The sequence below is a fragment of the Capsicum annuum genome, chromosome 5 (genome assembly GCF_002878395.1).
Source record: "Capsicum annuum cultivar UCD-10X-F1 chromosome 5, UCD10Xv1.1, whole genome shotgun sequence".
NCBI classification, from domain to species: Eukaryota; Viridiplantae; Streptophyta; class Magnoliopsida; order Solanales; family Solanaceae; genus Capsicum; species Capsicum annuum.
The window spans coordinates 17131166-17148532 of record NC_061115.1 but is presented as its reverse complement, the minus strand read 5'-3'; the positions used below and the strand labels follow the sequence as shown (position 1 = coordinate 17148532).

Sequence of the window (17367 nt, the reverse complement as noted above, 5' to 3'; positions counted from 1 at the left end):
ATAAGGGAGAACCCCAAAATCCCTGCCCCATCTTTCTAAATGTCCTTAACCATAAGAGAGTTTTGGGAGATCTGGTGAGGACTATGAAGAATAGTGGCTAAAGGGGGCATTCCAGGTATTTATCTATCTTTCCAAGCATTTGCCTTGGTCCCATATTTGATGGCCCAGAAAATGGCACCCTTGCATAGATTCTAGCATTTGTGGATGTTATTCCAAGTCCTGGAGCCATTCTTTTTGGGTCTACCCTCATTTCCATATTTGGAAGTGAGAATGTTGGCCCATAGGAAGGAGGGATTGGTTTACATTCTCCAAGAAAGGCTGCAGAGAAGGGAGTTAGTTTTATGGTTGCCTATTGCATGCCTATACCCCCATCCCTTTAGATTGCATAATGGTGTCCCACTTAACCATGTGCATCCTCCTCTTGGAATCAGTGGTACCCCAGATGAAATTTCTCTGGGTTTTATCAATATGGTGATGGATTTTGCTAGGGGGTGGATATATTATATGAAATGATTTAGCATGCTTTTAAGAAAAGATTTAGCCAAGGTGATCTGGCCAGCCATATTGATGAACCTGGTTTTCCAATTAGCTAGCTTACTATTGAGGTTGTCAAGGATGAATTGGAAGTCCCCCCTCTCAGGTTTTGTAGGGAAAATGGGGAATTCCAGATACTTTTCAAAGGAATTTGAGGGTTGGATTCCTAGGGTAGAGGAGAGGTTACTTTGGTCATCTCTACTACAATTCTTAGAGAACATAATCTTGGAGTTTGTAAGATTGATCTTTTGGCCAGAATGAGAGCAAAAGCTTTGGAGAATTCTATTAATGGTTTGACAGTTCATAAGGTCTATTTTGGTAAACAGAGTTAGGTCATCTGAAAAGAAGAGATGAGAGATAGAGGGGTCTCCTTTGGATATGGAGATTGGGGTCCATTGAAGGGTGTCCACCTCAGAGTTTATTCTCCTGGAGAGGAGCTTCATGCAAAGAATAAATAGGTAGGGTGACATGGGATTTCCTTGCCTAATTCCCCTTGAAGGCAGAAAGGGGAGGGTCCCTCTATTGACAAGGATGTAGATAGTAAAGATGGAGATGCAATATAGAATAAGTTTGGTGAGATGGGGGAAAATTGAAAAAGAAGAGGGCCTGCTTAATAAAAGACCATTCCAGCCTATCAAAGGTTTTTCCCAGGTCAATTTTGAGAATCACATTAGCCTTTTTTTCCTTTCATTTTGGAGAAGTGGCTAATATGTTCCTGAATAATTATAGCATTGTTTGAGGCCCTCCTCCTAGAAAGAAAACTATCTTGGGTTTTACCAATGATATCAGCAAAGAAGGGTTTTAGTCTGCTAGTTATGATTTTAGTGGTGATTTTGTATTGGGTATTGCAAAGGCCAATGGGTCTGAAGTTTCTAAGGAAAGTGGCATTTCTTTACTTTGGAATGAGGCAGAGGTAGGTGAAATTTACCTTCTGACCAATAAAGTAGGAGGTAAAAGAGTCTTGGAAAAACTTAACAAGGGGGGGGGCCCCAGAATGTCCCAGTATTTTTGGTACATAAAAGGGTGTATTCCATTAGGCCCAATGGCCTTGTTGGGTTTAAAAGAGAACACAACTCTTTTAACCTTCCTTGAACTAGGGATTGAATCTAAGAAGGCATGATTTGAGGAGTTAATGGAACCAGAAGAAGAAGGGTTGAGCTGAGTTCTCGAATGTCCCAAGGAGTACTCAGTAAAGCAGAGGTTGTTGTAGAAGTTAGAAATGGTATTGGCAACGTCCCTTTACTAGTAGTACCAATGACCATTTCCATCAGTGAAGGAGTTTATTTTGTTTCTTCTCCTCTTGTTGAGGATGGAGGTATGGAAAAACTTGGTGTTTGAGTCTCATTCTATTAGCTAAGTAATCCTGGACCCGAGTTACCAAAACTCATTTTCTATAGTAAGGATAAGATTGAACTCTTTTAGAGGAGTTTGCTCTAGACTATGGAGGAATGAGCTAGTGGGATAATTATGGGAGGCCTGAATGCCAGCTAACCTTGCAAACAAGTGCTTTTTTTTGTGAAAGAGGTTTCCAAAGGTGTTCTTGTTCCAATCTTTAGCCTTAACCTCAAACTCAGAGGTGGCATTAGTAAGACTGGAGCAGTTTTGGAAGGAGACTCTTACAAGGTTGGGAAAGTCAATATAGCTAAGCCACATGGACTTCACCCTGAAGGGTCTATTCTAATTATGAGGAGGGAAGCCAAGACTTAAGAGTAGAGGGGAGCGATCAGAGTGTGTTCTGGAGAGATAAGTGACAGAAGACTCAGGGAACAGATGGATTCAATGATCATTGGCAAGGCATCTGTCAAGTCTTTCAAGGATTAGACTCTGTTGGTTCCTGTACTTCATGTTGGACCAGGTATACTTATTTCTCCTGAACCCACAGTCAATTAACTTATAATGGTTGATACAGTCCAGAATTGATTGGATCTATTAAGGTTGATCCTAGTGCCAAAAAATTTCTCTGCAGCTCTAAGGATTTTATTGAAATCACCTCCTACCAACCAGCTTTTACCCTTAGAGGATATGATATTATCAAAGAAGGAGGAAAGCTGGTCCCATAGCTCTAGCCCAGAATGGAAATTAGTACTTGCATAAATAATACTAAAAAAATAAGAGAAAATAGGGAGCTAACCTTAACAGAGGCATGAATAGTCTGGGGAGAAACAAAGACAGTGCCAATAGAGATAGAGTCCTCCCTCCATATTATAACTAAACCACTAGAACTCCTTACTGCAGCAGACTGAATTTGGCAGTAAAAACCTAATTCTTCACACAAATCATGGTGGTCAGATATCCTAGTCTCTAGCAAAACAAGGATAATGGGTTGATGGACGTTGACTATGAATTTACAGTGTTTTTTAAAGTCTACATTTTTCGCCCCCAACATTCAAAAAACTACAATTCATCATCATGGATTATGAAGGCTAATGGGGTTCTGTTGCAATCTCCTTGCCCTTCCCCTTGGGGTTGGAGGTTTCTTCCAAAGCTGAGGTTTTTCTCTTCTTGTTTAGAGAAGATATTCTGACTGAGAACTTCTCTTCTTTCATAGGGCTTGAAATATTTATTTTTAGACCTAGGTTGGTTAACACCTGGGGCATTAGGATAATCACTATTTCCTGGAAGAGCTCTATGAACTCAGGATTTAAGGGTTCTTCGAGGGTTAGAACTTTTATTCTTGGGACTCTCAGCTAAGATATAAGAACTCTTCCATATCCCAGCTGCTTGCTCTTAGGGATTCTAGGGTATTCTTCCTTTCTATTCTCTCCAGAGTTAGGTGAAGTGAGGTTATGGTTGAGGTATCACTTGTGGTTGACTGGAAAACCCTAGTTCCCCCCAGTGGGCTTCACAAAATCTAGTCCCTAAAGCATTAATGGTGGATTGAAGGGTGGAAAGAAAGGTAGACTAAGACTGAGTTGATTCATGATGCTAGACAGAGAGGCTGGTGTTAGTTTCTCCTGGTAAGAGGAGTTGATCACCTAAAAGAGGGTTGTCATCCAGACATTGGACCCGTATGTCAGGAGCCCATGGTTCAGGCACTCCATTGCTAATTGAGCTAGATAGTTACTTGCCTCCCTTCCCATTCCAGGTGGAGAGAAACTGTTTAGTTGGATAGGCATATCTCTAACCAAGAGGTTGGTTTGTGGGTTAGAACAAGTGGTTTTGTTGTTATGGTTATCGAACTAGAGCTTGTTGAGGAGTTCATGGTTGGTTTCTTGGTTAGACTCAACCACAACTTCCTCAGGGTATATAACCTTAGGGGTTACATTAGCAGAAAGTTGGAGAGTTTCACCATCGGGAACTCCAACTGCATTTAATGCACTGTCCACACTTAGGACAGGTTTTATCAATCTCTGTGGGGAGTGAAAAAGTTTTCTACCTTCGGGGATTTAGGCTCATGATTGCCTAAGTCTAGGTGGCCTTCGTGGGGCCCATTATTCGAAGGCTCTTTCCTTTTTAATTCCAGAGAGTTAAGAAGAGAAAGGTTGTTATAAGCTTTTTGAATGAAAGGATGAGAATTGGGCTCTTTAGGGATAGTTGAGGCTCCCAAATTTGATGGACCTTTAGAAAGAATATTAGGCTTCTTTTATCTTTTGGCTCTATATTTTTACGGTCCACACTATGGGCCTTTAGAGCCAGCTTGGATTGTGGCCCAATAGTAGCCTTGCCTTGGGTTTTAGCACCAAAAGGTTTAGGAGTCGTGTTGTGGGCTGGCCCTCTAGCCTTAGGCCCTATGGGGATAGGTAGAGGGGTTCCTTCCTGAGAGGGCTTCGACGAGGTAGGGTTAACAAACTTACCTACCACCGCATCGAAGGTTTTGACCTTGACGATCGGTGATGTAGTGGTGGCTCCTTTAGTGTTTTTTTTCGGTGTTTTCTTTCTTTTTGCAAACGAGATAGTTTGCCAATCCTGATCTTGGTTCTTCGTGCCACTGGAGATGTCGATGTGCTTACCTCATTTGAGGGATTTGTTTGGTTTGGTTTTTGGGTGTAGGGGTAGCTTATGATTACATGGCCCAAACGCCTACAAGTTTTGCAGAGGAGGCCCTCTCCCTCGTAAAGAAGCAATTGTGAATGGCTCCCGGTGGTGATTATGGATGACACTGTTGTGTCCCAAGAAATTTGGACGCAGATCCTCGCGTATCTGCCCCTCAGTGTAGTTGAAGTACAAGCATCCACTTTCAATAATTTCCCAATTTTCCTACCTATCTGCTGAAGGATCACCGCATCATAGAACTCTGTTGGTAGATGTGGTAACCTGACCTAAAACGCAATTGAGTCTACCTTGGACTTACTTGGCATGAAATTGGGTTCCCATTTCCTCACAAAGATGAAACTTCCGACAACGAACCAAGGTCCACTATGTAAGGCGGTTGATTGATTCTACGATTTAGTGAATTTTATGATGAAGAATCCCATCCTTAGATCTATGAGGCATAGAGGCTCAGATGGCTTCCAAAGATCTTCCAGTTTCTTTTTTAGGTACTAGCGATTGAATTTCATTTTGACCGCTTTGATGATGACTGAATGGCTCCAGAGTGCATATAGACGTTGTTTATCCTCCTCGGTTAGTTTAATTGAGTTTCCAACAGTTTCCAATGAGTGGTCATTGCTTGGTGAATCGACCCCCAATAAAGAAATTGGGTTTTGCATAGATCCAATCGTGATGTCTTTATAGGATGGGGGAACATTGTTCATTTGGATTTCATTTAGGGGATCTTTATTTGGGGGAATTGGTAACAGAGACGGGGTGAGAGTTTCATCAATGGCTTGGATCATTGCCGTGTTTTGAATGGGTAGGAGTTATAGAGAGAAGGGGGTCTTCCTCTCTCTCTCACTACATGGTTCTAACATTAGGTTGAGTAGCTTGCAAAGACAGATCTACTTAATAACTTGGGTCATTTGAACTAAGTAATTTTTGCTCAAATCATATATACTAATTGAATAAGTGTGCTATCTATAAATATATTAATGAGCTCAAAACTTCTTTCGCTCTTGTATTTTTCAAACTTGTTTTTAAAATGATTTTCTCGAGCCAAGAATCTATTGAAAATAACTTTTCTACTTCACATAAAATAAGGGTTTAGGTCAATGTACACTTGACCATCCTCAGACTCCACTTGTAGGATCATGCTGGGTACGTATGTTTTTGCTGTTGATTCGACTCACAGCTCAATTATAATTGTATATTAACTTGATACATTTGTCATGATTTTTTTTTAATTTCAATTATTTCGTTCTCTATATATAGAGCTTTGGACTGTCCCTTCTTAAGCTGACGATCAATCAAAATCGGCTTCTTTACCTCTAAGTAGTGGTACGGCCTGCTTAATCTTCCCCATATCCCGCTTTGTGGGATTAAACTAGATGTATTATAATTTAAATACATTATTATAAATCCATGAACTTCAAATTTTGAATTCATCTCGAAGAACAAGAAATGGAAATGGAAGATTTATGAGCCAAGGTGAAAGGACGTAACTGCTAAAATGTGAAGGGACCATTAGAGATTAAAAAAGAACAACACTCATATCATATTTACTATATGCACTATAACAACAACAACAAACTCTTTGTATTTATATTTCCACAAGTGAGGTCTAGAGAAAACAAAGAACTAAGTGTACGCATACTTTATTCCTACCTTTGAGAAGTTAGAGAGGTTGTTTCTGAAAGACATTCGGCTAAACAAACAGTGAAAGAGGCAATAACAACAAACAGGAACAACAACAAGATAATAAGATACTGAAACAACAGGCAGTGATAGAAATCCAAAAATAAGTTACTATATGCATTATATTGACATAATTTGTCAATTTTTTTTTTTTGATAACTGTGGTGTCCAGACCAGCTTTTGTGCAACTCGACTAAATCTACGGAATACCTGTCACCTCCCACCAACAACAGACACCAGGTGCTCTGTCCACAAAGGCTAGGACAGATGGAAAGAGTCACCTAGTATTCTTTTGCCTCTGTGGGGATTCAGGTTCTCAACCCCACTTCATTGACCACTAGGCCACACCGTTGGATGCTATAATTTGTCAATATATATTCAGAGTGTTTTTCATTTGCAGAAATGACTCATGTTAGCAAAATGCAAGTTTTGAAGAAAAGAGGCTAAGAGGATTCCCCGTGCTGCTTCATAAGAACAACAATTTTCCAGCTCTTGAGGATATCAAACTACCATGTAGAATGTAGATTAGCTAAAACTGGCCAGCAGAAGTTCATAAATCTAACTTACAACATCTGCTGGAATACCCGAAATGTTGATTCAAGTAGCATGTTACTCCAGATGCGAATAGACAACCCGTCAAGCAAACCCACAGAGGACTATAAGATCCTTGAAAGATCACTGAAGTCCTTATACACCAAAAGGACTGCAAAGAAGTACAACGACTAGCCCCTTCCTGTTGATCTGATTTGTCAGGAACAACTTGAAGACCGACAAGAGAATCATAGCTTTGGTGGAGAAAACAATCTCATAGGGTGATTTACATATAGTATTAGTCACAGAACCTTCTCGTTACCAGTTATAGCCGAGTGTGTAGGATATCTTACGATCTTTCAAAGAAGAACTTCACTTTCAGTAAGTACCTATGGATTCCCATTGAAACTGCTAACAAGATTTTTGCCTCAAGTTAACAGAGATGCAACCTTTCCCATTACCCTCCTATTTCTCTCTCCAAATAACTCATATCAACGCAAGAGGGACCAAGTTCCCTGCCCTAAGTCTTCTCCTTTTTTTTCCGCTTCATATTCTTAGCCTTAGCACATGACTCTCTAGCTCACATTACTCTCTAGTTCATTGCTCTTAGCTCAACAGTACTCTTAAAGATTGCTGCAAGATTTCCTTATCCATGAAACAAAATATTCCAGATGACCACCCACTTGATGATGATGAACAAGATTCATAGAAGTGAGGGACCGGTAATGCAAATCATGTAAAACAACTCTTAACATGAATGAGAGAGCAGAAGTCTACAAGAAGAATTCATGATAAAGATTCAAACATGCTCACACTAAGTGGTCATAAACAGTGATTATAGACATTGCATTCACTACTGTTGGAGAGAAAACGAAGTTAAAAGAAATAAGTGTTCCATTTTTATAGTAGTTATTTAAGATTTTAGATGAGGCGAAATGCCTTGCAAGTTAAAAATAAGTAAATGTGCCCCCCTATAACAGTCCAAAGATTTAGATGAGATGGTTCACACATTTCAACAATTACTGCAATTGAAGGAAATGGACTTCACTAAAGATATTGGCGGAAAGCATAAACAGAATTGTAATAAAAGAGAACGAATACAAGAAGAACAAAGAAAGAGTTAACAGTAACCAAGGTGCTAACTACTCTAGCAAAGAAAGCGCAACACTGTAGCAGTAACCAAGATGCTAATCAATCTACTTATAGTGATAGAACAAAATCCATTATGTATGGTAATGATCAAAAGTCATTTCATAATTCTATATGCCCTCTTGTAGCACATTTATCAATTATCATTTCGATTCTGGTCATAGTATCAGTTTCTTAGCATTCAGAATATCAGTAAACTCAGCTATATTCCCTCCAAAAGTATGTGAATTGTGCAGAAATGTATAGCGTAAAGAGTTGTACTCATACTAAAAGACTGCAGGACATTCAAAAATGGTTGCCCTAACGAATTATAGGGAATGAATTACAAAATTTGAACCCCATCTAACTCTGGACTACCAAAGTCAATACCCAATATCTTTAAATCTCGAGAAGTAATACAGGAAAAATTAGCTACCTCATAGCATTCGAAATGAATATCTGTTGTATCAATTATTACTCTGCAGGGTATAACATTCTTGTCAATCGAAGCGGAACAATTCTCATAAACACCTTCCTTGGGTGCAAGATTCAACAAACAAGATTTTGGAGCTGACAGCCTATTTCTCTCACTACTAAACCTTTCTTGGTCTTCCATAATTAAAACAAGACGATGGCTGCGACCTAACAGCTCAGAGACATATTTCATGTCTCCCTTGTCAAGGGCATACCTAACACGAGTAGATGATACTTGCCCTCTCTCCTTTCCATTACGCGAGTTTAAGGCTCCGGAAATTTGATTAGTGTCCATGACAGAATTGATTATATAAGCCTCTAACCCATACTCGTCACAGAGCTTCACAAGGTCTGATACATCACCAGCAGCTCTATAACCAAAACGATAGTTCTCACCTGAGATTATCAAGATATCATCATCATTTTATCTTTTATTAGCTTAAATCAGAATCTCTATGTCAAGTTAGGATATTACAACATACCAGCAACAACTCCTCGAACTCCCAGCTCTTTGGACAGCTTCTCCACAAACTGACGAGGCGTAAGATTTCGAACTTTTGAAAAATCTATCTGGAGTTCCCTTGGGATTACATTACCGCAATAAGGAGCCCAAGATGAAAGAATCCTTTTGCGATCACATGCAGCAACAATGGGAACCCTGTGTAGAAAATTTACACATGATCAAACAAAGATTCTTTCTCATTTCATGATGTGGCATTTCATAAAGACCACTAACGAAAAAAGGAACTTCTCAATAAGCTTGAGTAAGGTTAGGAGGATATATTCGACAGAGTTTAAACACCTTCCAGCTTCAAAGACCAAATTTAATAAACTACAACTAATCCTACATACTACTTGAGTATAATAAAGTTTGGAAAAATTAAAATTTTATTTCAAGGAGGAAATCAAGATTGTGTAACATGTTGATAAAGACATACTTCGAATTTTAGATGAAGGACAAGACAGTAGATACTGCAAAAAAGATTATAAGGAATCATCACACACTTTCACTTCTCGCTAAAATCAGGGAGAAAAAGAAGAGAGAACATTAACTTGAGTATTCCTGTTGGAAAACATACTGATGTGGAGATTACTTGATTTATTTCTTTATTTTATCCTTTTTGTTAAAGACTTGAATGAACTAAAAATGTATGAAGTATATTTTATTCCTTCTTTGCACATGTTCTGGTCGACCATCCTATTTACAGAAATTTCTAAGTCAAGAGTGCTACTTAACAAATCTAGTGCTTTGTCGAAAGAGGTAAACGGGGTTCACAGAGGAGCTAATGTGGAATATTGCTACAAATTAAGACACACACACACTTGGACAATGCAAGATAGAACTCCCTGAATGCTATGTTTCTCGGACTCTTCAAAAATGTCAATGAGTGTGTGTCAGATTCTCTAAAAGTAGTATACTTTTGGAGAATCCGACACGGGTGCGGCATCAAAAGTGAAGAACCCGCGCAACTTACCCTGAATGTGATAATGCTCTTTCCTACTGCATTTTCAGAATTTAAATCTGTATTTTCAGAAAGGATAGGACGTTGTGGAGGAAGCGGATTAGGGTAGAAGGTTAGACTGAGTTTAGGATATTGTATCTTTTGGTGTGTTACTTGAATAACTTGTTTATGGTATTATTGAATATGCTAATTTCTATTGTATTTTGTTCTTTTACTGTTCCTTATCTTAGATTGTGTTATTTGGATCCGGGTGTCTATCGCAAACAGCCTCTCTATCTCACATTTGAGGTAGTGGTATGGACTGCGTGCACTTACCCTCCCCAGACCACACTTGGTGGGAATATACTGGGTATGTTGTTGTTGTTGTAAATCTGACTGATCCTAGGTACTATTACAGGCTCGGGTGTGGCAGTGAGAGTCAAGTCGAAGTTCACCCTCCTCTCCTTTTTGATCTTCTGAGATAATATTTCTTTATTTAACATTCTATGACAGTAGAGTAAAAGATAAAAGAGAACAGAAGTTATACCTTGGTTCCCATCCAAGTACTTCTGCCATTCCAACAAATGAAAGAAGAAACGGAATTCCTCGCTTTGCTGCTTGAATTGCAAGCTCACGGTGACCAATATGGAGTGCATCAAACTTCCCCAGAGCTACTATCCCACCTATTGAAATGAAAATAATTGAGTTTTTCGACATAATAATACCAACAAATCCTCTGTTTCCACTCGTTTACAACACAACTGTAACAAGTGGAATTGGAACTCTTTTTTCCTTTGATGATAAGCAATAAGCAGAACTGAAAATTACTAATCTGAAAAAGTAATTGTATGTCGTAAGAAATTAGAATAAAATTGTAGATTGAATATTCAGCTGTTCACAGCTAGATTCATGCTGATCTTCTTATATAAACATAAGTAAAAGGTATATGGAAAGAACAGGCCTGAAGTGTTAGCAAAACATACTGATGAGAGAATGAACAATATTTTTCTTTGTGATGCCTCAGGTATTGGAGCATGTTTCATAGCTTTTCAAGTGTTCTTTTTTAATTTCTATGATCTTGTATCAAATTTCTGTTAGAACAAAGACACTAAGCTGTGAAAATAAGAAGCTATTTTTGAACTTGCAGTATAACTAAGGAGACTGAATTACACATATTGCAACACATAATATTTATTATCACTAACAGAAATGGCTACATCTAGTTACCTATTTCCCACATTTTATTTTATTTAGAAACCAACAACAACATACACAATGTAGTCCCACAAAGTGGGATCTAGGGAGGGCAGAGCATACGTAGACCTTCCACCTACCTCAGAGGTAGAGAGGTCATTTCCGATAGACCCTCGGCTCAAAGAAAAACAATCTTAAGCAGTCCCGAACAAGACGTAAGGGAAGTACAAGAAACAAAGATAATAGAAAAAATTACAGAAGGAAAGAATAAGCATAAGAGCCAATAGCAATGTAACCAAGAATTATGAAATACAAATGGCTGACAGTGACAACAATTGTAGAACAAGGTAGTTGTGTAGCATTTAATCATTGAAGAAACTTCAAGATTCAGAATTAACGAAAATTGGTATAAAGATAAATTCAGCATACATGTAATACAGTTTCATAATTTAATTGCAAGTAATATATGGGTACGAGCAAACCTGCAAGAATGGGCAATCTTTCTGATGGAGGCTCCTCATCTGTTCCAGATTGGCTTTGCATGAAAATTGTGAAGAACACATATTTAAGTACCGGGATTCGAAGGAAAGTCATACTTAAATACAAAAATGACATAACAATGTCAATGCAATACAATGAAAAGATTTCATTTAGATTTAATGGAAAAACTGGCATTTGTAAGCTTCAATTAAACATATATGAAAACTACTCCGAGTAGTATGTCCAGATGAAACTATTTAAAAGTGTAACTATCTCATGTAAAACTTATACTTTTACATGGAGGACACTCTTATTATTTGTTTTACGTCTACAATATACTGGGTTTGTTGTTGTTGTTGTTGTTGTTGTCTACAACACACTCATTCGCGTGCAGCACCTGAATCTTTCTATTGGGCCAAGCAGGTGGAACTATTCTACTGTGTGCAGCACTGTGTGAACCTTTCATCTAAAACTTTAAACAGTTAAGAGAGAAATATCATAATCTATTTATTTTAGATCTACAGTTACAGTAAAAACTGAACACACCACAGTTTAGTAATGTAAAAAAAAAATGGATCTTGGGCCTAACTCAACTTCAAAAGCTAGCTCATGAGGGGAGAATTGTCCAAGTCCATATAAGGAGACCAATTACCCATCCCTTTTCCGATGTGGGATACTTAACACTCCCCCGCATGCCCAGGCCTCGTTAAAGTAACCACAAAAGCGTACGGCCCCTATTTATATGATATAGCAATAAACTTTACATAATGTTTTCGTCAAAAATGTGATCCAAACTTGTAGTGTTAACTAACTTTCCACTTTCATCTTATTTCAGTAATAAAAAAGGTCTACAGCCAACCTTTCCTTCACCCATTCCATTTTCAGGATCACGAGCTTACAAATCAAGGTTTCAAAAACCTTCTTTTTATACATTTGTCTTCCCGACAAAAAAGTTTTAAGGAATACAAGTGAATAGAGGTCAAATTTACCTCAAACTAAAAGAAAGCAGGGAGTTTGGATATCTAAAGGTTCGGATTAAATACAATTGATAAACAGACCTCAAAAGCGCTCAATTATTTTTTGAGTGAACATGTTAAAAAAGTCTCTAGACTATCACCATTTTACAAGTTGTATACCAAAACTACTGAGTGTTCTTGTTACCGCTGAACTATAATACTCTTTAGATTAAAACTCCTTGGTTGAATATGTGGCAAAATATTTGGGATAACTTGTTGAGAGGCGCATGGAGATGAAAAAAGTTCTAAAATTGAGTTAACATGACACAATAAGTTCAAAGGGTGCTGTGAACACTCAATAGTTTAGGCATGAAACTCGTAAAACGGTGATAGTTTAGGGGTTCCATGTGTACTGTCACTTGGAACTTTTTGCAGGTACTTTTGGAGTGTGATGTTCACATACCGTTCATATTCCTCCAGAGGGGGTTTCACATGAATTCATGGTGATTTAGGTCCTACGGAACTTACAAAAAGAGTGATAGTTTAGGGAGTTGTTAGCATATCCACTCTTATTTCTTTTCATAAAATCCAAAAATCCCAGATGGCTAGTGAAGCACGGTTTGAAATGCATGGAATGATTAGCCCACCCTTCTACCCTAACTCATTCGCCAGATGATGCCATTTTACTATTGGTCCACATTATTGGGGCCAAAATTACGCAATTTATTGTTCAAAGAAGAATAGATATGTCGAATTGCAACAATCTTTCAGAAAGGAAAAAAAGAATTGAATATTCTGAAGATTTGGGTTACACAATCGAAAAAATCCCAGAATAACCAAATCTATTGCTCAAGTAAGAACCGCTATGATAAATACCTCAAATTTACTCCAAAAGTCAGTAAATTTACTGCTCAAAGAAGAAAATTCATGAAAACTTATCTCAAACTTTCAAAAAATAAAGAGCGAGCTATGGATGTCTGAAGATTTGAGTTGAAAACAATTGACACTAAAATCACTAAGTTCATTGCTCAAACAAGAATATTTCGATAACTAACTCAAAAGTACGCAAAATCACTAAATTTATTGTGCAAAGAAGATAATTTGATGCAAGAACAAGGAATTTGAGCGAAATGTGTTAATCTAGGAGAATAATTTTCAAAGAAGATGGTACCAAGTTTAGGAAATTAACCAAGAAAATAGTGAAGAAGAAGAGAGAAGAACAGAGATTGTGCTATTATTAGCTTACAGTTATTTATATATCTCATTCACTGCAATTGACAGCTAAGCTAACAAGTAACAGAATAACTACCTAACTACAACTTGGAACAGTAGTAACTAATTGTGTGAACAATGAACGGTGCAATGAAAAGTAATACCTAACTTTTAAATTCTACTTTAACAATTTTCTTTCTTCCTATTTAATCCTTTCTTCTCAACATTGTATCATAATTCATGATATTGTGTCAAAAATAACTTAAGCTTACTGCTCAACAATGAACTTCATGATAAAATATATAAGATTGACGATGTATACAATCAATTGAAAAATTTCGAAATAACTAAAATTTTACCGCTCAAGCAAGATCGTATATGACATATAGCTCAGTTACCAAAAATCACTACATTTACTCATATCACAAAAAAATCAGTGATCTAGTCAAAGGTCTTAAATATATGCACGAACACACAAATATAATAATAATTTAAAGTTTTTTTTTCTTACATACTTTTTAGTATATTATTCTTAAAAACATTAATAAGAACTTAGTCATTTATTTGTAATGTATTACCTTGACGTTATTGTACAAAATTTATTTTATTAATATGACAATTTGAGTTATTAAATTCAAAGTTCTAGAATATTTTTGATACGACATAATACATAAAAAGGACCTTTAACTTGACACCAAATTATAACTATGACCTTTAACTTTACAAGTGCACAAGTAGGGCCATTAACTATACAAAAGCTGAACAAAAAACACTCCAATCTTACCTGACAAAATGCGTGTATACACTCAAAACCACGCGCGTCAGAGTTAGAATTGAAGTGTTTTTGGTTTACCTTTTGTATAGTTAAAGGGCCTACTTGTGCACTGGCAAAGTTAAAGGTCATAATTGTAATGTGACTTTTTTATTAGGTGGCAGCATCTGAGTCGATTACTAATCCACGTAGGAGCGATTGAGTTTCACACATATAAGTTGCAAAATTAAAGTGTTTTTTTGTTCGGCTTTTATATATTTAAAGGGCCTACTTGTGCACTGGCAAAGTTAAAAGGCATAGTTACAATTTGGTGTCAAGTTAAAAGTCATGTTTATGTATTATGACTTTCGATAAAAGTAAAAAATTCTTATTTCTTCTTCTTTTATTTAAATTTTGTATCTTTTATAATTTACAATCTTCAATATTGTTTTGAATGACATTAAAACAATAAAATTCACTATTAAATTTTTTTGGAGTCTAAAACAAATGTTTTACAGTCTGACTTCTCTATAACAATCCCTCGTTGTACCGACATGTCATTACAACGGCCGAAGTTTTTCAAGAACCAATTCTCCATGTTATATTTTATCTCTCTATAACAACATTATAACTATAACAACAATGACAGACACTATAACAATACAATATACATAAATTACCCCTCAGTAATAATCATACTCAAATATTATGTAATAATATTTGATAATTAATATATAATGTATAAAATAAAGTACCACAATATTTATGGTACTCATCATTAATGTCATGCACATAGTAAATTTTAAGTACTAATATCTAATTAGAAGGAAATAGATTGTGTTTAAATGGTGCTCATTAGTTAGGTCATAACTTCACGAGTAAAGGTTACTGATATTTGCCCTTTTTTACGTTCATATTATTTCTAGTTTTGCATACTTTTGTTGTAACAGCTAAATGAGATTTAAATGTCAAATGCCAGTATGCATATATAACAACATCTCACTATAGCAATCATGAAACTTTCAGACAAACGTTGACAGTATAGAGAGGTTTGACGGTAATAGTATTACCTTTGAGTCACTCCTGCCTTTACTGCTCAAAAGTATGATAAATTAATTCAAACGTTCAAAAAGTACAGAATTTTAGATATCAAAGATTGTAAAAGTTTGGTTTAAAATCCAATAATAACTAAAATTTTACTGCCCAAACAAGAACATTTATGATAAATATATCAAAATTAGCTTAAAAAAAAATAATTAAATTTACTGCTCAAAAAGAATATATATGATGTACCTCAAAATTACTCCCAAAATCACTACATTTATTGCACAAAGATAACTGAGCTTATTTAAAGATTTGGGTCAAACACAAATGACCCCCAAAATAACTAACTTCATTGCTCAAACAAGAATCTACCATAGGTACCACACAATTACCCAAAAAAATATCTAAATTTTTACCACCCAAACAAGAACATGTATGATAAACACCTAAATTAGCCTCAAGAATCACTAAATTTATGATAAATACCTCAAAATTACAGAAAAAAAAAAAAGTAACAACATTTATTGCTCAAATCATGATAAATTACCTCAAAGTTTCAGAAAGCAAAGAGCTTTGACTATCTGAAGATTTGGGTCGAACACAATTGGCCCCAAAATTACTAACTTTATTGCTCAAATAAGAACTGGTATCACTGCTACTATTCTTTTTCCTCAATTTGATTTTGAAATTGTTGAAGGAAGAATTAGATGTTGGTGATGAAACAGTGAAGAAAATGGAGGAGAATTGGTGAAAACTTGAGTGATGAGAAATACTACTACACCTACACCCACCCAACATTTCTTAATTTTCATCACAAGAAAAAATAAAACATATGAGATGGGTTCGGCCTGTTGTTGTATAGTGGCAGTTTACTCTTTTTTTTTTTATTTGTCTTGTTTGAATTATTTCTAAATAAATACTTACTCTTTATCTTTTAAAATAATTTGAACAGTTTGTTTTATTCAATTTTTATTTAACAAATATAATGATTATTAATTTTTTAAAAAAGAGATATAAAATTTAATTAAGAGATATTAAAAAAATTACTAAGAGAGGTGTCTAATCTAAATGAATAAAATAAAAAGAAATGGAGATAGTATTGGAGGGCGATCGCGTGGACGTATTTGAGTCCCTAGTTATAATTTCCTTTTTTGGTGTTATTTTTCAAGTTAGGTAAAAGCTTATTTAATTTTGATATTTATATTAAGTTAATATAATTTATTATAATTGAATAGTTTAATACATTTAAATATATGTGAATTTATCACGATTAAGTAAAATAAATTTTACATTATAACATAATATGTATGTTTTGGCTTGATGTATATATTGGGTGTGATTAAGTTTTTCCTCAAGTTATGGGTTTAAATTCATATTTAATTTTCATTTTAGGATACTTAAAAGATTATAAATAAAATGCTTCCTTCGTTTCAAATTATCCATCTCAAATTAACATGATATTGATTAAGAAAAATAATTAATAACATGATTAGTTTATCATAATATCTATATTAAATGATATTTATATTTTAATTTAAAGAAAAAATAATTAATACAAAGAATAAAACATGAAAAAAAAATTGTTTCATCTTGATTAATGAAAAAAAATAAGTAAAATAGAAAATCAAATTAAGAAATTTAGGACGGATAATTTGAGATAGAGGAAGTAGTTAATAATTTACTTTTTATACATATTGATGATATCAAGATCATTTATCATTTATCAAGATCATTCATGACACAAAATCCACAGATTTCAACGGTTGAAGAACTTGAACGGACAAATATTAATTGAAATGGAAAAAGAAAAGATTGGCAGCCATGAAAGATGACTTCTACAACAGAAGCAATTCAGCAAAATTGAGAAGTATATTTTTCACTTTCCTAATTTGAGTGCTTTGATTTAGTATATTTTGTTGTATTTGGGCCAGGCCACTTTTGGGCATGGTCT

At 35.6% G+C, this 17367-nt stretch overlaps 1 protein-coding gene across 1 annotated transcript; it reads right to left on the bottom strand.

The window, feature by feature from the left end:
• Positions 1 to 8073: 8073 nt before the first annotated feature.
• LOC107870373 (FAD synthetase 1, chloroplastic) lies at positions 8074 to 16295 on the bottom strand. The gene is made up of 5 exons (XM_016716882.2): positions 15964 to 16295; positions 11456 to 11508; positions 10327 to 10462; positions 8820 to 8995; positions 8074 to 8733 (listed from the first exon to the last, which is right to left on the bottom strand). Exons 1-5 carry the CDS (start codon positions 16212 to 16214, stop codon positions 8207 to 8209), a joined length of 1143 nt encoding a protein of 380 aa, XP_016572368.1. The 5' UTR covers positions 16215 to 16295; the 3' UTR covers positions 8074 to 8206.
• Positions 16296 to 17367: the final 1072 nt, after the last annotated feature.

What these genes read in the sequence shown, in the direction of transcription:
- LOC107870373 (XM_016716882.2), bottom strand. Translation starts at nt 16,214, where the DNA reads ATGTTGGGTGGGTGTAGGTGTAGTAGTATTTCTCATCACTCAAGTTTT. An exon ending in TTGCTTTCTGAAACTTTGAG is followed by an intron (nt 11,509 to 15,963) that starts GTAATTTATCAT and finishes TTTCATGCAAAG; the next exon opens with CCAATCTGGAACAGATGAGG. An exon ending in AGTTCGAGGAGTTGTTGCTG is followed by an intron (nt 8,734 to 8,819) that starts GTATGTTGTAAT and finishes TGATAATCTCAG; the next exon opens with GTGAGAACTATCGTTTTGGT.